Source organism: Dermacentor andersoni, chromosome 5, assembly GCF_023375885.2.
Source record: "Dermacentor andersoni chromosome 5, qqDerAnde1_hic_scaffold, whole genome shotgun sequence".
Taxonomy (NCBI): domain Eukaryota; kingdom Metazoa; phylum Arthropoda; class Arachnida; order Ixodida; family Ixodidae; genus Dermacentor; species Dermacentor andersoni.
In genome coordinates, this window is record NC_092818.1 from 138,333,314 (window position 1) to 138,358,915 (window position 25,602).

Genomic DNA, 25,602 nt, shown 5'->3' on the forward strand with positions numbered 1-25,602 from the left:
CTCGAAGCATGACTTTATTTTCTTTTCGTGTATTTTTTTTTTTTAGTTCTACTCGTTCAGCGGACATCATGGGCTGCAGATGCGAAGGAAGTTTTAGCGTTTCAATACGAATGCCGACAGTTGCTCTACGCGATCACCATCTTCTGCCGTTGTCGTCATACATGAAGTCGAAGCGTCATCTGTGCACTTCACAAGTCATTGAACCACTGCATTTGGACTACGCTCGCGCGTCCATCTGAAGTGCTAATAGTCTACCTTGTAAGTGATTACACAGCGACACAACCACGAGATCAACTGGCTTTCCAAAGCAGTGTATTTACGCTTAGGAATCAAAGAAAGCTAACTGCAGCAATCTTTGACTAATCATGACGAGCAAGCAGCAAGACTAGATCACGTGTTAGAATATGGTCATGTTGCGCTAGCATGGCGGCACGGATTACGTTCTCCCAGTACCATTCACCGGAACGCTGACCGAGACCCACACGTAGGAGCCGGGCCAGTCTACAGCTTGGGCGCTGAGTTCTCGTCGCGGCCGCAGGGGGCAGCACGTCGGCGCTCCGGGCCGCGCGAGCGCTCGCGGTTCGCTTCGCGCGCGGCTTCAAGCGCCACTTGGTCGAAGAGAGGCGCGCAGATTGGCGCTGTTTCCTGTAGTGCGCGCATCTCTCGCGGCTCGAGTCTCGGCACGTTTTGGCGCCGTCACCCCTCGTCGGACAACCGAGGATACCAACACCGGCGAACCAGCACGCCTCGCGGAGGATGACGCGCCGCCGTGTCGTTTCGGGCTCCATCAACTGGCGCTCGTACTGCTGCTGGACAACGCTCGCGCTCTGCCATGTGATCGGCTTCGCCGGTGAGTTTTGTGCACTGCCGGCCGTCTTCGCATTAGAAATGCATAAATGATTTTGCAGTTTCCAAACACGGACCACCAAACACTCCCTATTTCGCTCGCAAAAATGACCCATTGGTTATATAAACACAATGGCAAGACACTATAGTGCGCGAGAAATTGTAGCTGGGAGATTTTCAACACTCTTACTGTGCCTCTAACCAACATTTCACGAACCAATTAGTTTGTTTCGTAAGGTACATGATAAATTATTAAATTATGCCCATTTGCACATGAGGCATGTTGCACTTTACAGTTACTTAAAATGTAAGAGAGGTGTCCCGTACGTTGAACCAGCTTGAAAACCCATTATTTTCTTTTTTATTTTCTGATTTTTCTTTCTGGCGTACTAGACTGATGGGACACGCGACCGGAAGTTGCTTACTGCTGTCGCGGCGTTGGCATAACTGTCTATACGCGTACCCCGATAGAAAGTGTATAACTTAAAAGATGCGTGGATTAAAATAATTAAGCAAGGAGGAGGGGGCGGAACAAGGCGACATACGCCTTGCCTTGTTGTTCATTAACTAGAAACACATCGCAAGACAGGCTACCCTCCCCCTCCCCCTCAAGCATCTGTTAAATAAAGACAGATTTAAAAGACCAACGCTACTGTCCCAAGAAAGGCAGCAAACGTACTGGAAATAAAACATGCCACACACGTAGCAGAGTCACCCGAGCGTGCTAGCACTACTCAAACAAAACGGTAAAGATGAAGCAAATTGTATTTTGTGAATTCGAAGAAAAATTCGTACGTGAACTTCACAATTGATGTCCCTGTCACTGCTTTTATATTTTCATCGTCTTAAGCACATTAATGTCAGCGAAGAGGTGTAGCCGGCGCCACCTAGAGGAACCAATGTCTGCTTGGATACAGCTAACAATAACGAAAAGAAATCTAACAGACTCAGCTATCAGATAGCCTATACGCAAGCATTCGAAAAAAATCATAATGCTTTTTATTACAACCAAAAGTAAGAACACACAGACACGCAAATATGCGAGCAGGCAGTTAAGCGCATCTAGCCGTCAGTGTAAACAGAGCCAGGTGTGTTGAACAGTAGGCAAACGTAGAATCTGCACAAATGTGCATCCGTGAGTGTCCAAACGCAACTGAAGACTGCGCTCCACATATCACAATATGGAACTCAAGTACGGGGATATGTTTTTATGCTTCTAACTATCTAATGCATCTTCTACCCCCCTACCTTCTGTTTCGCAAAGGAAACATAAAAGACGCCAAACACCAGCGCTCTTACACAAGCTCTGATATCTGATTGCCACCTCTTTTCGTGCAAGCAGGCAGCAACATGTACTGGTGCTATAGTTATCATTTCAACAATTGGGACCTCAGTGCTGCATGTTTTCTTGGTCTTTACTGACGCAATGTAATCTTGGTATCTCTACGCACTGCTGCAACATTACTCAAATAAATACGACAGAGGAAACAAAAAAAGAATAGCGAGATCACATGTGGGAACTACTATACTGCGCCACCCAGTAATTAATGGTGTCGAGGTGATATGGAAAGTTTTGTCCTGTCGGCCATTGTCTTCTGACTTTTATTTTTCATGTTCATGATTCTTTTTTTCTTGGAGTGTTGGGGCAATCTGATCATGCAGCGAAGGTGATTTTTATTTTAATCCGAGGAGGGTTGCCTTATTAGGTACAGAAATATGCATCCACGCTGCGTTTGACGCCTCGTATGTGGTTTCTGTGTTGCCACAAAAAAAAAAAAAGAAGGAAAGAAAAGAAGAAAAAAAGAACAAAAAAAGAAGAAACAAAAAAGAACTTGCTTTCCGCGTTACATCTATCGCCCTGAACTTTCGGCTGTTGACTGGGGGTTGCAATTATTGGGATTTGAGGCTCGTACAGACGCAGAAGGCACATGTGAAAAAAAAAGGCACGATTTTTTTTTTTCTGAAGCTGCCGACCACTTCTATAAGCCAACTTTTCTTTCCTTTTAGAAATCCTTCTTCTTTTTTTCTTTTCGAGCAGTCATTTTTATGTTTTAACAGTTAGGTCAAGATACGTCTGGAATCTTGTTACCACTGGTTCTCGATTTCTTAGTTTATTGTACAGAACCATATTTTACTATAAGCTATACTAAACTTTAGTATAAACTATACTCATTTCTCAAATTGCTCAAACGCGTACTCATTTCCAAGAGCTAGAAAAAGAACGTTGTAGTTAAAAACAATAGATTCCGTGACGTCGTACTGTTCAGAAACGCTCAAATTATTGCGCGTCGTGTTATGAACGAGACTGCTTCTGGAGCTTATTTTTGGCGATCGTGATGGCGGGCCCTGCGGTTTCCCAGTTTCCCACGCTCTCATCATTTATTAAACCACAACGAAACAGCAATCTTTATTTCAGAAGCTTTTTTTTTTTTTCGTTTGATTTCACACAAATTTCGAGAGCGTAAACTCAAGTCGTGCTTTGCAGTGCCACAGAGCACAGGTTTGTAGAGAAGTCACCCTGATTTTTCAGTACAAGTCGTGGTGCGCGAAAGCGCCACGTATATTATGAGAGAATATTACTGCTACACCAGTTAAAGGGACCGTAAAAGAAATAACGTCATGCACATTATTAAACGGCACTTTAAAACATGAAAAAGCCATCCTTGTCGTGACAAGAGTCTTGGTAGGTCAGAAAAGACGCAATAACGAAACACCGGTGGCGCCGCCGTCTTGAAGTTGCCGCACCACTGCGCCGTGACGTCATGCGTTTTACCGGCGACTGTTAGGCTTAGCTAATTTTTGAAATGTAAAGGTGCACTTTATTGCACTCTAAAATAGTCAACGACTGAAGTTAGCAAGTTTCAAGAACTTTCACTGAGCCACGGCGGCCCAAACGCGTAAAGATACCTTGAAATTCTTGACGTCACAGTGACGCGCCGTCAATAGGGTTTCGGCCCGAAATTTAAAAAAAAGAAACCTTTGACCTTCGTTCTCACTTCCGATAATAAACCTTCTGCCGCGAAATTAATGATAATGGAGATTTCCAAGACTACTTCGTTAGTCTTAATTAATTTAGTGTTCAACCTAGCGACGTCCTTCCACCGAATTCTCGTGACATCCTCCTACAGCAAAGGCAGGAGCGGAGACGTTTTGGACATCCTCACTCCGATTTAAACAGCGAACAGGAGAGGGTCTGGCGTCGTATTCAGACGAATACATACCCCAACCTGCACCACCTACACAGAATACACCCCACGAGGTTCACTGACGAGTGCCCGTGACGCACAAACACACCCACACTAAAACACATCACATGGGAGTGCCCCAGGAGGCCTCCGCACATAGACAGTCCCATATTACACCAACATCCACTAATGAGGAATAGGCAGTGGGAGGCATGGCTTGCGGACGAGGGTCGGGAGAGCCAGTTGGCTCTTCTGGACCAAGCCCAGCGAGCCGCTCGTGCCAGTGGGGCCCTGGAATAGGGGCTCCAACCATCGTGCCTTATTTTATTTACATTGAATAAAGTTTTACTCTCTCTCTCTCAACCTTGTCTCCCTTTAAACAATCGATGTAGGCTTTACCGTCTCCACCCTCGCAATCATGCCGTCACTGTCAATTTGTTGTCAGGCTCCCTCTTTATATCCTCGTTACTCAGACTAATTTCTTATACTTTATTTTTCAGAAATTCTGTCAAAAGCGCGACCTGTAGTGAGATTTTATTTTTGGTTCCCCTGTCGTACTCTTCCTTTGCAATTGTTTTAGTTTAGACTTTGTGACTTGTCGTGTTATTTCTTCTCTCCTTTGTTTTCATTTCTACGCTTCTGTCCCCTTCTTCCGAACAAGTAGCCAAGCGAGCTGTTCCAGCCGGTGGCAATTTCCAGCCTGCTCCTTGCTTTCTTCTTCTCTCTTTCAAGTATATACGCACATATGCTTTCAAACATAATAATAATAATAATAATAATAATAATAATAATAATAATAATAATAATAATAATAATAATAATAATAATAATAATAATGTTTATCGCCACCAAAAACGCAAAACAACACAGACAGGCCGGTCTAAGTCTCAGTTGGCTTGTAGGCCTGTACCAATGAATATGATACACATGGCGAAAAGAAAATACATAAATTGCTGAGACATCTAAAATAAAGAAGTAACATGAATGACAAAAAATGAAAAAGCGCGAGATAATATTTGGTCATTCTATTTAAAACAAAGGAAATTGAAGAAGTAAATATTCTGATGCAAAAATGTTCTGGAGGTTAATTTCACCATAGATACTTTAATAATTCTTTCAGCGTGCTTTTCGATGTCGTGTTAAAGATTTCATCTGGTAACCTGTTAAAGATGTCCGGCACAAGTGCACAGCGTCTGGCTGCACCATACCTTGTGGCTGAACGAGGAACTACATAACGGACGTGTTTTCTAAGATCTCTTGAGACGGCACTTTTTTGTTTGAATGCGGAATTCAAGAAGTGTTTAGTGACAACTTTTTCCATAAGTAATGAATGAAAATTCGGTAGGCCAAGTTCACGGAAGATATTTGCAGATGTTACTATTGGGGAATTGTATGCAACATTTTTAAGAATGTTTTTTTAATAATCCGGTCTACCCTGCATCTCCAGCGATCCGAACAAAAGCCAAAGTCTGTAATGCCGTATCTCAAGACACTGTAACCTAGTGTATGTGCTATAATCTTTTTTACAGACGAGGGTGCAATACTTTTGATATTAAACAACAGCCAAGCTACTGACCTCAGTTTAGAAAAAAATAAGGGATAAGTGATGTTGCCACGATAAATTACTATCGAAATAGATTCCGAGATATTTCACACAGTCCACGTATGGAATAGGCGCACATTTACGATAAACACAGTCCGACTCATGTAAGTAAAGAGGCATGTTAATAACAGTAATCTTTAGTGGAGAGCGAAAACAAACAAGTGTTTTTTGGGCATTAAGAACAATTCCATTATTAGTAAACCAAAGCATTGCATTGTACACGTCATTTTGCAACATTTCGGCGGACATTTTGTAAGAAAGGTGCTTTGCCAGTAACACAGTGTCGTCAACATACTGGAGCGTGGAACATTTAGAAATTGCCAAAGGACAGTCGTTAACGAAGATGTTAAACAACGATGGAGATAAAATGGAGCCCTGAGGAACTCCAGTTTTCAGCCACAATTTACAACGAAAAACGCCCTTATCATCGGTAGCGACCACTTGAAATCTGTTGCTCAAGTAATTTTCGAGAATTTTGTAAAAGGTCCACGAAATTCCCAAAAAATTCAGTTTACTTAACAAGATTTGATGATTCAGGGTGTCAAACGCTTTCGCTATATCTAAAGATAGCGCACATGAGAAAAGATTCTGATCGAATGCCGAGAACAGTTCATCTGAAAATTCCTCAAGCAGTGCCACAATACCACGCCCTGAAACGAAGCCAAACTGTCGATTAGTTAGGATAGAAAATAGTTAAGGAAAGAAGACACTGTGGGGAAAATAAATTTTACTAAGACCTGAGCACTAACCGGCAATATACATATTGGCCGATAGTTTTCAACATTATCTTTCTTCCCTGACTTGTGCAGTGGTAAAGGAACTATATGTATACAGTTTTTAGGCATTCCGGAATTTCGTCACCTTCAAAAAACCATTCAGTATATGCAGGATAATATCTGACAGCGCATATAAATTCCTTATGATGGTGTGCAGAGATATCCCATCATATCGAGTGGGCTTGTTAGGACGGAAACTGAAAATAATTTCTTCCAGATCACCCCTCGAAATTCTCGGAAGATAAGCTGATGTACATACGGATTGCCCTAACGACCGAGTGTTTGTGGATGGAGAGCAAGGAGGTTTTTTTAAACCTCCTTGATGGAGAGACAGCTCTTTGGGCGCTCTTACCAAGTGCCTGTTGAAAGCATCCGCCACTGCTGCGGGATGCTGCTGCAATGCACCGAAAACAATCCGCTTACTGGAACTCACACCTCTGAGATGATTTACCAAACACCAAGTTTTGCTTACACTATTTAAACATTGCTGGAATTTATTAAAGAAGTAACGGCGTTTGGCGCCACGAAGAAGAGCAACAACTCTATTTCTTGCCGCATTGCATTCTAATCGCAGTGCTTGGTTTCTCGGATTTCTTTTGCAGCGTTTCCGCAAGGTATCTCGATACGAAATAGAAGCAGCAATTTCCGTGTTCATCCAGCAGTGCTTATCGAGCAGTGCTTACTGCTTATCGGCTTAGTCATCAGCCATGTGCACTGTAGTTCAATTTTTTTCAGTTGCGTACAGAACCTTTCATGCACTTTGCTCGACGAATCTTCTTTGTTTAAAGATGTCCAGTCAAATGAAACGATAAGCTTATCAAGCTTAGAATGATTAACAATTGAGATAAGGCATTTGCGCTGTCCACATGGAGTTTCGACAGACGGCGTTCCAGACGCGTCTTTTAATACAAGATGGCATGCTACAAGGTAGTGGTCAGCCAACCTTTGTAGAATCGTACACGACCTAAATAAACAGCTGGAAGCCCCGACCGCTATGTTATCTAAACAAGATTGCACTAGGCTGTTATTAACTAATTCCGCTCTAGTAGGAGCTCCAATTCTACATTCAAGACCGCAAGCGGAGAACGTAGATAAGTAATCACAAACAGTCACTCCTTCAGGGCATAAAATCTTGATATTAAAGTATCCGATCAAGCAGAATTGGTCCACTGAGCTACACTGCCGCAGAGTTTCATCAAGCTCTACAAGAAACCGGGACAGGCTGCATGGCGGTGGTCGATAAATCGATAAGATACGCACAGAAAATGACCTCTTACAAACTTTGGCCAAGCATGTAAAAAAGATTCATCAGCAGAAGAAACTTCAGTTCTCGTTAATAAACAGAACAATACCTCCGCCACGACGCCCGCTTCCTGTAACAGAATGCACGGAAAAGCTCTGCAAGGTAAACGTATCAAGGCAAGCCTGGGAAACATTGATTTCTGTTATCACAAAAACGTCTACAAAGCCAGCTGCCGACTCAGCCAGAAATTTAAATTCGTCTCAGTAATTACGCAGAGTTCGAATATTAACGCTCACAACGGTGAAATCTCTCAGAAGCATCGAAATTCTGTTTTAAAGAAACTGAAGTCCGGTAGTTCGCTGAAAGAAAAAGGCATGTTGGCTAAGCAAAGTTTTCCAGGTCTGTTTGTTTACAGATTCGAACAAGAGACGTTGTTTCATTCTTTTTCACAAAGATCTTGCCTCCTTTCGTCCAACAAAAGCGATAACCCTCCTCCTTGGCCTTCGTCCTGGCTTTCCAGAAGAGATCACGGTTAACTTTGGTCAAGTTATCATTGAAGTAGATCTTTGGAAATGACACACTTTCACGTAGTTGCTTCAGCTTCCCCCGCGCTCCAAACCATTTTTCCTTCTAAATTACAGATGTAAAGCGCACCAGGACCACAGGTGTACCACCGATTTTGACTTTTAAATGATGTACGGCTGCAATGTCGTCAGACAAAAACCCAGACAATTCCAGTTTTGCTGACATTTGCGTGATCGTCTGTGTTAGGCGTTCATTACTTTTCTCCTGCAAACCGTGAATCTCAAGATTCTTTGGTCTGTTGTACTGTTCACTTTCATTTTGTTTTTCTTCTAGGGTTTGTATAACAGCTGTCTAAGTGAACACAGTTGTTTTCGGAGCTTCCAGTTCTGCACAATCAAACATTTGACGATCCTAATTATCCTGCTGTTGTTTCAAAACAGAATCGTACTTCTCGGACAAAAATGACACCGATCCTTCGAGTTCTCTAACTGATTTCAAGGCAGCCGTAAACTCTTCTTGCAAAAGTAGGAGAAAATCAACCTTATGTAGAATCGGCAAAGATTGCAAACTTTCTTCTGATTTCCCTTAGCTCAACCAACAGCGAAGACTCAAAACCACTGTTTTCCTCAAGAGCAGTCTCTGTGCAGCTGTTTAGTTTCGTGTTACTTCGGCACGTGTTACACACCCACGCATTTCTCTTAGCATGCCTGTCCGAGATGATGAATATTCGCATTATTATTATTATTATTATTATTATTATTATTATTATTATTATTATTATTATTATTATTATTATTATTCACAGACCTGTACTGTCTGCTGCTCGGTGTTAAAGCGAGGTGAGGCCAGTATAGTGGCTGTGCATTGCGCTTCTTTTTTCCTTCCTTGGAGATGACAACTTGTACAAACTTTGTGCATTTTAGTGGGAAATAAAAATATATCGTAAAGCGCAGCGCGTACATACCAAAGAGTAACGTCCAGAAGCGTATCTTCCGGTTGGGCATGGGTTGGGCACCCTAAGATCGCACGCAGCAACGCATAATATCGGTGTCGGCTCATGGGACAATCAGTACATACATATCTGCTCAAAAATAAGCTGTAAGATGGCTACAATCCATGTCAGTTGTCTTCTGCGTTTGTAACGTCGATGGTTCTTTTTAAGCATTTCGCACAGCTTTCAATCGATCCTTGACAATAAATAATTATCTTGGGAATATAGTTTTCGTATCGCAAGCTTGTTATCGCAGACGATGAACACGTGATACATGTGACTTCAAAATTTTTGGTTTTTTCGTGCTGTGCGAGCATTTTTCGTTAAGAAGGATTGCCGCACATGTACGACACGACACCGAGGTAAAGTACACCCCCATACGGTAGCAGCATTCTGCGTCCGTGGATCACGTTGCGCCTTATTAGCGAGTCTACATGCAAGTGCTTGCCATATGCCTTGAACCCTGCCGCCTTCCACCTACCTTTGAAAGTTTTCCTATTCACCACGATATCGAGCTAAGTCGTTGCATGCCAGACCCTGCCAGATAATGCATGCTGGGTACTAAAAACGCTTGCTTCTAGGGCATGTAAAATGTGTCGTGAAAAAAAAACTGACTTGCCCTCCCGGCCCTGCGAAAGTGGATGTCCAGCGTAGCTGTTGAAAACCACCACTACAACTGCTGAGGGGGGTATGCAATGCTTTATTGCTTTAGTGTAATGGAAGTAATGGTAATTTTGGAGCAATGGTCGATGAAGAACCATTGTCTCGGGTCGGGATAAGTCCAGTCGCTTTTACAAAATGCTTTGCTTTCTGCATCAAAAGGGAAGATAGTGCTGCGTGTGATGACTGTGGCGATAAGGAAACCATCGAACAAGATCGTCCCCAATACAGCGCACAGAGGCAGTCACTCGCGATCACGCTGGCGCGTCTTGACGACTGGCCACTTTCGGATCGGACAGTCCTGGAACGCGGAACTATGGAGCCGTCACACTACGAGACAGTGAAGGCACTCTTCAAATTTTTGCGGTCGAATGGCCTATTGAAGAGACTGTAGTTCTCATCGACGTTCACAACCTTACCCTCCTTTCCCGTTTCTTTGTTATTTTTTTTCCTCCGTTGTTCTTTCCATGTGTCATTTCCCCTTACGGATCCCCCAGTGCGGGGTAGCGAACCAGAATCTTCTCCGGTTAACCTCCCTGCCTCTCCCACCCCTCCTTTCTCTCTAGAGTAACGGTGGTAATGGGATTACTGACAATTTTGACAAGACGCCTCCACCCATACCGGTGCTACAACATTAAAATCAGTTGCTAGGCTTTTTTTTTTTTTTTTTTGCGCAAGCTGCCGTCGCAATCTATACCGGGAAACGTATGCGGGTAGCACTACGTGAGTCGCATTCTCATCAGAAGCGGCTTATCGTCAATTATGTGGTTCGAATGATTGTTTTGTACTTGTTCTTTATTGAAAAATGTGTTGTTCTGTATGTTGCATGCCCGATTCCAAAGAATGTATGCACTGTTCGCTTCGCTTTGCTGACTGCTTGAAGCCTCTGCCTTACGAGGATATGAACCACCGCGCCTGACCCTGCACTGCTGCCGGGATCGACCCACATTTTGGCTGACGGACGTGGACACGAAAATTGACGACCAACTAGAGGCTGGCACCTTCGCTGTAAACCTGTTTATTCTGTAGCTGAAAGACTTTTAATCGCTTGCATGTATTTCAAAGCGAATAGCTTTCTTTGGTCCCAATGCAGTTTTCTGAATCTAACCAGATCTGACCGAATGACGTCACCACGCTCGGGGAGAAACGGGGATTCCCCTTTCGTGTCCGTGCGTGTGACATGGTGTGGCGTGGAGATATTGTATTGCACTTTCTCCGCGGCGCCGTCTCTCTACGATTGCTGCGCACGCGAGAACACGTGATTTCGTGATGAATGATAGTTGAGTCCGACTCTGCGAATTGAGTCCGGTGAGCAGCATTGGGAATGTTCACTTCGTGCCAGGAAGGGGTGTTTTGTCAGGGTTGGTTGTATATTGTAAATTACATGTTCTTAAAAAGGCCACCCAAGAGTGACGTTACCCTAGAAGAGGTGAGAAAACGCCATGGTTCACGCGCCGAAAAAAAAAAAAAGCTCGCCAACGCTACGCCGCACAGAGGGCTTAAGAAAAAGAACATGTGTCGTTTACATGCATGTGAGCGCTATAGTTTACATCCGCCGACAGGAGGCCAACCAGGAAGGCGCACGGAGGGGTCCGACAAATACATGTCGTCAACGACCCTCTTACCGAAGAGTAAGTGGAAGAACGCCGCTGTTCACAGGCTGAGAAAGAACGCCAATGCCACGTTCCACTGAATACCGAAGAAAGAGAACGTCGTCTGAAGCAGATGAGGGCGGTACACGCCCGTGGAGGATAGGCCCGGCTATTCGGTTAGTTAGATAATCGTCTTCGATGGTTCCTGTATGACATTGTTCTAAGTTTATGCAGTCGGGGGGGGGGGGGGGGGGCGATGGGGGAGCACTAGGATTAGCACCACCGTCCTTGCACTCTAATGAGATCAGTTGTTTGTAGCATCGAGCGCGCCCTCCACCATCGTCATTTCGATTGCCTTGCCGCTCGGCGATTCGCGCCACTCACCGGCCGAAAACATACGATGCTGTTCTAAGCAAACGAAGTGGCCGCTGCGGGAGGTTATTGCAGCGCTCCACCAATTCCTTGTCTCGATCAGTTCGTTAGTACACTCAATTTCTAAGATCGCACAAGCCCCAAGCCCTCTGGCATTAGTATTCCTTAGCTGCAACTAAAAGGCTCGTATGTTGTCGAAGACATTTCACATCAGCTTCATAATTACAGGTCTATCAACCAGCTCTAACCATGCTTGAGGCTTCGGTTTAGTAAACTTGCAAAATACCGCTATGATTCCACGAAGCGTGAGGCATTTTGTCTTATCAAATAAATCGCAGCACCTCTGTGACTCTCTGCACTAAACACCAAACTAATCGTCTCACGTAACGTAGTCAAGGTGTGCATATAACGCGATCAGTCTAGTAACGATAAACCTTCGTGTGTGACCTCATTGTAATCGTGCCTGTCCTTCTCATGCATCAACAACAGATATAAGAAGAAAAAGGCGCCTGACACAGCACTCTGTGAACGTAAGACTTCATAACACCGAGTTCCCAGCGGCTATTATTTTAATTTTCTTCATACGCTTGCTTTCATAAAATCGACGAAAGGGATTGCTCAAATACGGGAACCCAGGACGCCGCTCACAGTTCTCAAAGAGGGAACTCGGCGAGTCCTTGCGCAGTGCTACGAGGTTCCCGTTCTCGGTGCACGCACAGCTTCCGGCGCATAGCGCTTTTCCAAGACCCACTAGAAGTAGTGTGGACCAAGTTGTCAGATTTAGATTACTACTAAAGCCCCAGCCGAAGCTAGAGCCAGAGAGGAAGTCACTACCGAAGCCACAGTCGATGCCACAGCCGATGCCACAGCCGGAGCAGGAGCCATGTCAAGTGATTCAGCGCGTCGCTGTAGAGTGCACAGTGCGGGTTCCTGAAAAATTGCTCGAAGAACACCGGCAAGTGGTTATGATGCTCTGGTCTCTGTTAAATACTTTTCGAATGCTCTTGAATAACCTGCATACTCCATCAGCGCGAAGTGCAGTCGAAGGGCTCGATGCTCGCAATGCAGTGCTTTCAAGTCTTGAGTAAGCATCATGGCTCACCCGCAGCGTTCTATTCGCACTAAAGTAAAAAAGGCCGCGGTTTTCTCTAACGATATATCGCCACGTACTCGAACGTACTGCTAACGACCACTGGCCCGTAGGTCTTCCCAGGTGACTTCAACGAGCATGACCAGCTATGCGGAAGCACCAAGATTAGCTTCAGACAGCGGAATGACGGCAGCCTAACGTATTGGCAGGGCACTTGCTTGGATTTACCTGATTTCAAGGAGCTTTGTTGCGTGCACACACAGTGTTCACTCTCTCCCGCTTTCTAATTTCTACTCTCGCTTTTCCTTCTCCCATTATAGGGTAGCGAACCGGACGCTTGCCGACCTCCCTGCCATTCTTCTCATTGCTTTCTTTCTCACACACACACACTAGCAGTAAAATTACCGCTCCTAGTGACTGCACTTTGATTATTTTCTTCTACTCCCTTGTACAAAATACATCTAGGTCTTTTCAGGCCGCTTTCCTTCTTTTCTCCTTTTTAGTGTTAGTATTGAGCATGTTTACCTACCTGTTTCCCTTTCTCTATACACTGTATATTTTTATGAATGGTGGGATTCTCAGACAACGGTGGCTTTCTTCGCCTCCATAGAAAATTATAGCGCAGTAGCCATAATCAGATTCAATGCCATATGTTGTCCTTGGTCTATATTTAATACTTCGACGCGATTTTGCTGTTTTATAACCATAGCACGAGAACATGTTGCTCTCGTTTCTTTTATTATTATTATTATCTTAGTGCAGCGTTTGTTTGCGTGTGTACTGCTATAATTATTTACACAGTAGCGCAAAAAGCACGTGGATGGCGAAAAAAGCAGATGGGACACAGAGCTAGCTAGTTAGCGCTGTGTCCGTCTGCTTTTTTTCACCGTCCCTATGCTTCTTGCGCTAACTAGTTCGCTCTTTGTCCCGTCTGCGTCTTTCGCCGTCCCTGTGGTTCTTGCGCTAACTAGTTAGCTTTTTGTCCCGTCTGCTTGTTTCGCCGTCCGTGTGCTTTTTGCGCTAACTAGTTAACTCTTTGTCCCGTCTGCTTCTTTCGCCGTCCGTGTGCTTTTTTTCTCTACTGTGTAAATAATGCCACACCAACTCGTCCACTACTCTGACCAGATTGTTATCAATCAACCATTCAAAATCGTCGTTGAGTAAAACTACTGGTGATGTCGCCATCTGTAATCTTTGTTAATAAAGCTTACAAGGAACAGCAATATTTACCTGAAGTTACGATGACGAAAGATTGGGAGAAATAAGAAAGAAAGAAGTGAAGGTGGCGTGGAGGAGAAGCTGTGCTCACCGCTCGCAAATGTTACGCTTCTCACTATTTGTGTTCTATGGGTCATTAAGACTCATAGACACGATGATCTTGAGCTGCTCGACGGCGACTAATGTAATGTGTTCCTTCTGAGAAGTTCAGTGCAGTGAATAATCGCGGCATACACACCATGTATGGTCACGCGTACAAAAGCCAGACATATCTCTCAATGTCTTGAATGACTAGCGAAGTCTGAATATGCAGGGTACGTTCCACATCAGGCTAACCTGTCGCGTTTATCCTCACGCAATTATTGACACGTGAATAACTAGCAATCCACATACATGCCTCTACGTTATGATGCTAAGGTATGGTTAATCACGGTGATTTTGCCTCCTGCATCCTCGTTATCATCATCAGCATCTCATTAAAACTTGTTTCTCTCTCTCTCTCTCTCTCTCCTTCGTCAGCAGCTAGATCGACACACTGCGTTTCTTGATAATGTAATTTCCAATAACATTTATTTATTTATTTATTTATTTATTTATTTATTTATTTATTTATTTATTTATTTATTCATTTATTTATTTATTTATCTATTCACCCTCGATGCCAATGGCATTCCAGAGAGGAGTGGAAAAATATACAATCATAAATTGAACAAGGTACAGTGAGTTATAACAAGAATTCCAAACAGGCATATACTGAAACAATAGTGGTTAGCGCCTCTCGAAAACGTTGGTCATCAATGATTGATGCAATGTCAGCAGGAAGGTGGTTCCAGTCGACTGCTGTGAGCGGAAGAAAAGATTCGGAAAATGTTTTTGTTTTACAAAATGGAATACCTTGAAAACCTTGAAAGTTGAAACTTGAACCAGGATAAAATTGAAAGAAAAAAACAGAGCTTCCTCACAGAATTGTTCTGTTGCGATGCGAATCCTTCCGACACATCTAAAAGTTTTGTCAAAAGAAGGAGTTTGGGAGTCTGCGAAGTACCTGGATCCACCCACGTGGTGGCAGGGGCTTTGCTTCAACCAACCTTTGAGCCTCCTTGCCTGTCGCGCACTGAAAATTCCCCCTTCTTCTGCGACATGTGAAAGAAACTGGTCCGAGTTTGGAAATGTGCACACCAAGCTACTTAACAGGCTCGCAGGGGATCGCGTGAAAAAACTTGTGCACGTGCACTCGAACCTCAATGTCCGGAAGGTTTCGTCTGCGGCACATGTGAAGCGTTGACGCGTCAAGCGGAAATGAAATGGACACAGATTGATACAAAAGTCGGTATTGACGCTTTGATGTGAACTCAATGCCTTGACGTGAAATCATGCCTAGATTTTGAACCCGGAAGATCTGCTGGGACATTTGTGATGCAATAATGTAACAATTATATTCGTTTCAGTGTTAGAGAAATAAATGCGTCGGGTTTTTCGTAGCTCTGTGCGTAACCGTCTTTTTTTCTTATATTTTTCGTACATTTCTGAAAAAAAGAAAGATAAACTAAAATGGTTTTTCTCACGCCCCTAAAGATTTCACGAAGTTTTACATCTCTACGCTGATAATAAAGGTACGGCTTCGCGCATGGGAGCAATTGACGAAGGAAAAAAAGAATGTAAAAAAGAATTGGACCACAACCCCTCTACGATGGCCATCTAAGCGTGCGAAATGGCCGAAAGGCGTCATGTACGAGACGCGCACTGCCTCTGGGCTTCCAACTCGCGCTTCCGTCTGGACACGCTGCGCCTTCTGGCGGTGCCGCCGTGAAGTCCTCGCATACCCAGTGGTGGCCCATACAAGGTGTAGCCAAGTTGGCGTTAAATATATATATATATATATAGAGAGAGAGAGAGAGAGAGAGCGGCACGTACTCTGTGGCACATACCCAGGTGGACGACACACGTTTTTAGACTTCCCTATCTTCGGCATCAGCCCACATTATTACAAGACTGCCCCTTTTCCAGGATCCGCCCGTATCTTTTCTCTAATAGACGGATAGCTAAACAGTTAAGGTAGTCGGAAAGAAAGCTGGTCGACAATGCGAAGGACGCTGTTCGCATTAACAGAACCAATCGTTACAAAATACTTCGCCTGAATGTGAAATGAATGGAACGAAGAATACGCTATAGAACCAAACGTATGCGCGTTTGCGTTAGACTGCCCGGCGTTGGCATGACCCTCGCTGGTGCTCAACCTCTGCTGCGCTGCACCCAACTGTACGGATGCGTGCCGAGCTCTATAGCGGCTAGTAATTAGCTGCGCTCCCGTTCCACGCAAGATCGCGTAAAAGAAAAATCAGGTACAAAGGGAGACACACCAAGAGTTCTCGCGCCATTCCGATGTTTTGGAGGCGCCGCGGCATAAACACGTACGCCCGTCACCGCAGAGCGGCTCCACTTTCGCGTCGTGGAGCGTGAAGAAGCGCGGTCAGTAATTACTCGGCTCGCAGCGATGCTCTCTTGCGTCTCGGTTCTTGTGTTCGTGTGGTGGATGCTTTACGAACGTGGCACCTTTAGTGTTATATTACTACACTTTTTTGAAGAGCACAACAAAGCGCAGGAGCGCTGCTCTACGGTGTTACGAAAAGAACGACGTACGCTGGAAGCTAGAAACCAAGCAAGTCCGCGTAATAACAATAAAAATAACATGCGCGGTTTCCCGAGGGCATTAGAAGAATGCGATCGTGAAAAAGGAAACAACAAAGCGTTTCCAAAGATAAGGGGGCAAGCGGGATGGGATGCGGTGTAGTGGCTGCGATATGCAGTCTTTCACATTTTTTATTTTTGTTCGGACTTTGTTCCACATTTCCGCGTCATCACCTCGCGGCGTTCCGACCCTGACGGCCTCGGGGCAGCTCGTGCGACAGAGGTCGTCGAGCGAAAGGAAGAAACAGGCTTTCAGCAAAAAGGTTTGAACAGGACTGTCGCGCACTGTTTTGCGCATGCGCCTTGTTGTTTTAACCGCGACTGACACTTCTGCGACGTGCGTGCGAGCGGCGACGCGGCCACGGAATTTCATTAGAACGCGCGCGCGCAAGAACGCGTGGCTTTTTTTGCCTTCTCCGGAAGCAGAGGCAGAGGTGTGTATACACGATGCTATGCCGCGATCAGTAGATTCGCGTCGCCCTTGCCTCTGTGTCGCTATAGCAGAAAGGCCGCTGTATGGCACGATCCAATGAACTCGCTTCATGAAAACTAGATCGAAGGTCTATGCGGACGCAGAGCTTCGCGTAATTAAATTTCGCTCTCCGATGGAGCGTCTCGTACTGCAGCACGGTGCTTTGTCTGCCTCAATCATTATTGCACTTTTTTTATTATTCTCTTTCTTCGTGTGCATTCAGTGCGCGAAGTGAGATACTGTCTTCCAACATGGATCGGTCGAGTTAGTCTAGACCTGTTTATATATGTTGATTTAGCTTTTGAGAAGCCGCGAATACTGTGACAGTTTTGTCGTAGTATGTCGAGTATTTAGGGGGAAAAAAAAGAGTATGCCTACTATGGTTAGTGTGAATCAGGATTTTGCTAATCTTGCTGCGTACTCTTACCGGGCCCGCAGGCAGCATTCGGCCATCATCATATGAAAAAGCTTGGCTAGGTTAGGCTAGACTTTGCTGGCTAAGTTGATTGATTGATTGATTGATTGATTGATTGATTGATTGATTGATTGATTGATTGATTGATTGATTGATTGATTGATTGATTGATTGATTGATTGATTGGAACGGATATTCACCACTGTGGAAGACTCTGTATTAATGTTAACCACCTGCCACCTGGATTTCTTTATGTGCATGATGAATCCAACTTGAAAAGCCTGTGGGCGCCAGACACACGCGTACACGTTTTGAGTTTGTCCTGCAGTACGCGAGAGAACGGCAGAAGGTGGTCCCTTCGGGCGCACACATCGGTAGCAGACCACTATCTTATGGTTTTGGATCTTTACTGGACTGACCCGAACAGCGTAGCTTGGATAGTAAGGGCAGTTCTAACCACTTTTTTTGCAAGCCACTGATCTAGACGCACGGCTTTAGAGATGCCACAACGCAATGTACTTGTATATACGCACCTCCTTGTCTTCCTCTTCACTTATCATGCCATAGCCAAAAGCCATCTCAGCGAGTGATTCCCATTTTACGCTTGCCCAGGAACGAGCATCGTTCCTACGAGCAGTTATGCATGCTTTCAGTCTGGCTAGCGCACGTACTTTTGGACTCCGGTTTTATCACAGTGCTGATGCCAGAATTACTAAAGACCTTCAAATCTTTTTCAGCTTTCAGGCACTATACCATTGTATTCACATGGCGCTTCAATACTTTTTCCTTTTTCATACCTCTTTAATTTCATTTCCTTGTTCCTTTTTCTTTTGTGCTGAAGCTGCCGACCAAATCGTCAGCCTGAAATTGAATTAAAACATCTGAAAAGGGAGCGCTTCGCAATGATCTCCTTAAAACGCCGCTCGAATTACGAATCCACTCGTGAATGGAAAGAAAACGGCGTTATCTAAGTGGACGACGGTAGCATTAAACGAATGGCGGACAACGGAGAGTCCACAGCAGAGACGCACTAAAGACACCGGACCGACATATAGGGGGGCAAAAAAAAGGAGGGGGGGAGGCTTCGTTTTAAGAGTCATAGTGGGGACATGCACTAGCAATTGTGCACTGCACCCAGCATAAAGCGTCGGAAACGAAGAGAGGGGAAAAAATAAAAAGAACTGCGGCCCTAATGTGGCCGTTGCTGAAGCTACGAGATAGGGGCTCCCACACTTCTGTCATATAAAACAGAGGCCTGGCTCGTTTCTGTCGGCGCGAGAGGCGACGAAAGAAAAAGGCCTCGGGCGCTAACAGAGCGATAGAGAAAAGAGAAAAATAGGGAACTGCCAAGCCGAAGACGAAACATAAACCAGGTGAACCAGAAACGCTGACTCGTGGACACGCGCCTACAACGCTCGGCTTGGGCGTACCAGTATAGCCGATCCAGCACTGCTGTCTAAAACGCACACTTCCTCTCGGGCGTATAGTTTTATGGAAGGAAGACTATAAACCAGCAACTGCCGTATTCAACTCCGGCCGCTTTCTCGTAGGGAAACGAACAGGAAAGAGAAAAAGCCGAATTTCCGGCTCTTCTTGCCCTGAGGCAGCACAACGGAATAGGGTTTGAAAAGTGGTTTGGGCATCACGGTTCACCAGAAAGGGGCGGCATCGAGGTTTTTCGAAGTGGGCGAGAGCGAACGCGCTGTATGTGTTGCAAATGGCCACACGCGGAATTTGAAGCGCGGGGTGCATCCAGAAGTGTCACGTTCCGTTGTTGTTCTTCTGGTCGATCCTGCCGCAGGGACAAACGAAGCCCGCTGGCTGTCGCAGTGCGGGCTCAAGTGTCAGCGGAGACCACGGCGTCATTCAGCTTTTCCGGGAATTATGGGCACATACTGTGTATTGGTTTTTCACAATATACTGGCACTGGACTGGAAACCACACTAAAAGAGAAGCCACGGGAATGCCCCGCAGGGACTGCTTTTATTTGTTTTATTTTCCGTTACTAAACTTGTTTCTCTCTTTCTCGTTTCCTCGACTCTGTTCAGTTCCGCAATCGACCGGTCCAGCTGAATGCGTAGGCGAAGCCCTCCTCAGACCACTGACGAAGCGCGAATAGAATCCATGCGTGAACTCGGTTCTGGTCCCACGTCGTGTCACCCTCCGCGTATTGAAATGAAACAGTGTAAAGCAAAGTGGCACAAAAGCGGAGGAGGTCAGCACCGGTCTTTGTTTCCGTCAGATAGGGTGAAAGAGAGAAGTAATAAGGGACGGACGGGGAGGTTAACTATAAACTAAGTTCAGTTGGCTAGCTTGCGCTCGCGATGGGGAAATGAGAGGGGAGGAGGAGGCGAGCAGAAAAGTGTACGCTATGCACGCGCCACACATGCACGAACGTATGTACATTGTTCAGTCAGTCACAGGCGACCATATAGGTTGGTGGCCCTCAAGCCACTCTCGGGACCTCGCACATTGCAGATATCATAGGTATTAATTAATAAATCAATTGATTCAGGGAGTTCAAATGAACGTTAAAGCTATAAAAACACTTTGGCAAATCAGTTCTGTGGAATCCCGCAAGATGGAGCAAGTATCACGAAATAGAAAAATTATCGTCCACACAAATGTAGCTCGATACCACAAAGAAAACCCGTACGGTTTTCTTTTGTAGTTTAGTGCTACATTCGGGTAGACGACAATTTTCCTTTTCATGAGACACTTTAGGGGCGGATGGCCGTTGATTAATTTTGACAACCTGGGATTAATTAAGTTGCACCCAAATATAAGTACACGAACGCATTTGCACGTAGCCGCCATTGAAATACGGCGGCCGCGGCCGGAAATGAAACCGACGACCTTTTGAGCAGCGGAATGTTATGAGCACTTAGTCACCAGGTTGAGTTCTTGTTTGCTCCTCCATCACTCTGCCTCTTTATAGCGCATTGCTTTACTTAATCAGATTTATCGAAGGACTGGCAGAATTTTACGTTTTCTTGGCACTCCGCGTCAGAATGCCGCCTGCTCAGCCTCGAGCGAGTTGTTGAAACCGAAGGACATGCCAGAAAGAGGTGTTTATGAACAAACCCCATGACAATGTTAACAAAGGTGACACGATTAATAAAGTTGATAGCAGCCAGATAGAATAAAGCTACTACAGAGTACTTGTAGTCAAGTGCCAGAGCTTGTCTCTGCAACTCTTGTGTGGCTCTCTCTTCTCCAGTTTATCCCAGTTAATGTCTCGATTGCCGTAAAGCAGAGCATAGCTGACGTAGCCATTTTCGCCGACAGGGTTCCTCAACAGCCACAGCTAATCTATACAACGGATCCTCAATCCCCCAACATGGTAATTCCTAAATTGCCTATCCGCACATCTCCATGACTTATATATTTGGTTGCTTCTTCGCTGATATCCCTCGCATTTTATTATTGCAAACGCGGTTGTCCAAGCCCGGTCAGCGCGCGCATTACGCGAGCTGCCACCACCACTCACCAGGAAAATCTCATCTATCGGTCCTTTATTTATCGTTGATCAACGGGTGGGTAGTCTTCAGAAAAAAAAAAAAAAACGAAAAAAATTTCCACTATTGATTGGCGTTCAAATTTACTTTCACTATAGTGCACATTGACGACGTAACTCACGAAGGGCTGAAATGCAGAAAGAGTCGAATGTGCAACTCGTAAAAGAGCGTCGTCGTTCACGAATAAACATGGATAACATCAACACTGCATCTATTTGCTAGTGAGTTTTGATATTTTGATGCTCTTCTGATATTCGTGACAATGTCAAAAGAGGGACAAATAATTTTGATACACTTTTCGGCAGTTTAAAAAGTGACCCACCAACAGTTGACAGAACCCATAGTAACTACTCGTTTTAGGCTTCTCCGAAACTCTAAGCTGATACTAATGTTCAAAGAAGTTTGGCAGTAGCGACAACTCGTTGAAATCAGTACAGCGACAAGAGAGCCCCAACGTAGTTACCAAGCATATAACGCAGTATCAGTGACAGAACAGGAAGCAATATGGCGTGGCAATACCGCAGAGCATATCTACGCAAGGCGCAGAGAACAGGAGTGGGATAAAGCGAGCGTGTGTGTGTGTCCTAAATCCAGCCGCGCTGCTTACTTTCGTTGCTGCGAATGTATAGTGCCTTAGTGAAGTTGCCGAAAACAAGCTACGATTGGAGTTCCCTGAGTGCACTCATCATAAATGTTTTTCAATCGGGCGAGAAGGCTTGTCTTTTTTTTATGCGTGGCATTCCTTCCCTCATTCCAGGCACATGGCGGGAGGTCGGTGGGTAGCTAGCTAGGTAGGTACATTTATTTCCCGTCTCGCCACACATCGCAAATCATGTAATAAAAAATCATGACCGATAGTACAATGGAACCTCCGCCTTCGAGTACAGCAGCCCAATGCTAACGACTAGGCCACAATCGCACGCATATTCCTCTCGTGCCAAAGCCGATTAACTCTTCGAGACGTTGGGAACGTGCGTCGCGTGAATGTTTCTGGCGTTCGTATCTCGCGACATCGCGCGCTTGCAGACGCTATTTTAATATTGCGCCGTCTTCCTTAGTACTTTCATGCAAAAGGATAGAAAGTTGGGCGAGTTGGTACGGTAACATATTCTTGGTTTGTAGCGCGAAGTGAGACACACACACAGACTAGAAGAAGATAGGACGAGCGCCAACTCTCAACTAAATCTTTATTGAAACTATATAATAGGCAGATGCCCTCCTGATGTTCAAGCAATTTTCGGATGCGTCAAGTTTTTGACAGGACACTCCCGAAGGATGGCCCGTCTGCAGAAGGCCAATGAAGACGTCTTCGGGAATGGATTAGGATAGCGGAGAAAACCACGGCATTTATATAGGTCCATGCTCGTCACTCGCTACCGAAGAAGGATAAGACAACTGGGAATAAGGAAAAGTGTTAGTACTCGGCAATCAATAACTCCCAGGAAATATCAAAAAACACTCTGCGCAAGGGACCTATGTTTGCCTATGAACCTGATTTGTCACCTCCTGAAAAGGTCAGCTTGTCTAGATCCATTTCACGTTGGGTCAGTGAAGACTTTAGGCCAAGATGTGTGACTGAGTGTGTTGACGTGATCGCAAGGACAGTACCTGTTACAGTAACAGTAACAATGCAAGTCTGTTTGGTGTGTTGCGTTTTTTCGTCGAGCATCAGCTAACGTTGGTTATCGCGGACAAAGAAAGTTTTCTTGTTGACGTTCCTGTGGAATTGTACGCCCAAAAAGCTCTAAATGCTATTTACAATAATGTTCTTTCAAAAAAGGCCAACCGAAAAAACAAATCGGAAAACTGCAATTAAATAGCTTCAGCAATTTGGTCTTGAGCGCCTCACGTCGGGAGTAAAACAGTCTAAGGGATTATACCTTGATATACATTTTTAGTGCTAAGACACATAAGCCAGAAGCTCCTTTTAGAGCCATTATTTCTGAAAAAGGAACGTGGCATACATTGTGCCAAACTATTTCTATAATGTAATATCTTCAGTTTTGTCTTGAAGAACCCTTCCTGATAAGAGATTCTGAAGAAAATGTAGTCTTCCTAACCGAAAATAATGCAGGTAAATGCTTGGCAATCAGCGTAGATGTACAAGGCCTTTCTTATTCGCTTCCGCAAACGTAACTAATGCGTAGTGTTGAAGAAGCGGTGACGCTCTACAATGATGAGTGCCGGTTTACTCAGGACTGTGGGATGCCTTTCGAATCTTTTTTAGAGCTTTTGTTGTTTTACCTAGAGAATAACTTTGTAAAATAGGGGAGTTCTATGTATGTACAGAAATCAGGAGTTTGCATTGGTTCAAAAGTTACGCTGGTTTTCAGTGAGATTCATGAAGTCGTGTCAATAGAAAGCTACAAAACAATCTAAAGGAATTGGCTGTGCGTACCTTTCGATACTTAGATGATTCACTGGTGTTTTGTTCATGCGATAACTACACCAAGAAAGCTACGGAGATTTTAAAAGTTTTTAGGGAATGTTATGAGGGTCTTGGGGGGGGGGGGGGGGGGGAGTTTCACGCTTGAGCTTATCCAGAACAAATTAGCTTTTAGATCTGTGCTTAACGTTCGAACAGAAACATGTCTGTTGGTACTATTCGCCTAGGGCAAAAACCACTGCTTGAATTTTCTTCTTGCCATTCCAAGCTTGCAAAACAGGGGATAGCGTACTCAGCTCGTAGGTCTGCCATTGCTAAGTCGTGTCCACACAGTATACAACAAAGTTTTTCAACAGATAGATAGCCTCGAGAATGCTGGTTATCCTGTTCATTTGTTACCAGTAACCTGTGAAAAGCTTTCTAAATGGGTAAAAAGTGCTGCTAAGAAACAAGAAAAACAGAAAAGTGAAAAAATGGTTTGCTGTGGTGCCCTATGTACATAGGTTGTCACATGGTTTACGGAACATGGCCAGTAGATATGACGTCAATACAGTTTTCTCGGCCCCCCGCAAATTGGCACTGATGTGCCCTATGATAAATAGGAAACGTGAACATGGGAGCGAATGGAGAAAAAAAAATGATTGCGGCGTTAGGCATGCGTCCCCTTTAGTGCCTTGTAACACGGCTATAGTTTAGCAGATTCCACTGAAGTGCGGAAAGGCTTGCATTGGACAGAGCGACAGGTGCCTCAATATCAGACTAAAAGAACATGAACAATCACTTAATAAGCCTAATTGTTCACATCTAGCATCGCATTGTTTCAATTGCGGTTGTAAACCTTTGTTTGAAGACACAAGAGTCCTTTGATGACACGAATGCCAAACCACACGCGAAATAAATGAGGCATTTCACATGAAAAGATTAGGAGAGACTTAGCCAAACTTCAATATCTCTGTTAGAAAGAGAATTTCAATATCTCCTCAGCACATGTGTCAATGTCAAGTAGTGCCTTTTGTTGTTTGGTTTTTATGGCTTCCCTACCTCTTGATATGTTGAACTGATAGTCTTTAGACCTTGTCATGTTCGTATGCCGCGGTATCTGCAATCACGTATATATACGTTGATAGCTTCATCAAAGATTTAGTTGAGAGTTAGCGCTCGTCCTGTCTTCGAGTCTCTGTGTGTGTCACTTCGCGCTACAAACTCAGGATATGTCTCGTAGCAGCTAACGCAACGCATAAGTGGTGCAGCCCTGTGCCGCATTCAGGATCAACCCAGGTCGATCGGGCTTTAATGTTTCAACGCCGGTGCGCAAATGCCACTCGTCGTCTTAACATACACCACGTGGCACAGCCTTAGGTATACGCGCGATTTTATAAGACGTAGTCCATGATGACGTCACAGTACCCGTTTCTCTCGCTTACGCTTGTACAGTACCTATGCAGAACCCGACAATCGGCATGTCGCAGAGAGAGAGAGAGAGAGAGAGAGAGAGAGAAGCAAGGAAAGGCAGGAAGGTAAAGCTCGCGTCGAACGGCCGGAGTATAGATCATGTCGTCGGTGTCACACGATCGCCACCGCCGTCGTCTCGCTGCTGCCGTTGCACACATCCTCGCGTGAGGCACATAGCTGTTGGTCTTAGCACAAGCACGTTAGTTCACGTGGTAATCCCAAAAGATGCTGGGTAGCCAGCTGCCAGCAAAATGTTTTCCATAACATCGATTCCCCCAGTGAATGCGCGCAATCTGCTTCATCTTTTGCTTCTCCTTTTTTTAAATTCCAGAACCGCTTCACCACAAATGACGCGGGCACATAATTAAGCCTCGCTCATTAAACGCAGCCGGAAATTGAGGGACGTCCTTAGAGTGACACCCCACTTCCCGAATAATTAAAGTTTACTTCCCGCCTTCACCCGCTCGCGCACTTGATGTACAGAAAGTGCACCTATCTTTGTGCCTGAGTATGTTCACCTCGTTATTAAATTCCTTGAATGCGTTTATCGGTATTTAGTGTCGAGAACGT

At 44.8% G+C, this 25,602-nt stretch overlaps 1 protein-coding gene across 1 annotated transcript in view; it reads left to right on the forward strand.

The window, feature by feature from the left end:
• The first annotated feature begins 560 nt into the window (after positions 1-560).
• The window catches only part of LOC126531247 (uncharacterized), a 114,292-nt gene continuing 89,250 nt past the window's right edge, over positions 561-25,602 (forward strand). Inside the window, exon 1 of the mRNA XM_050178697.3 lies at positions 561-850. Coding sequence (XP_050034654.1) covers positions 757-850 — 94 coding nt within the window. The 5' untranslated portion in view covers positions 561-756. The remainder of the gene's footprint in view (positions 851-25,602) is intronic.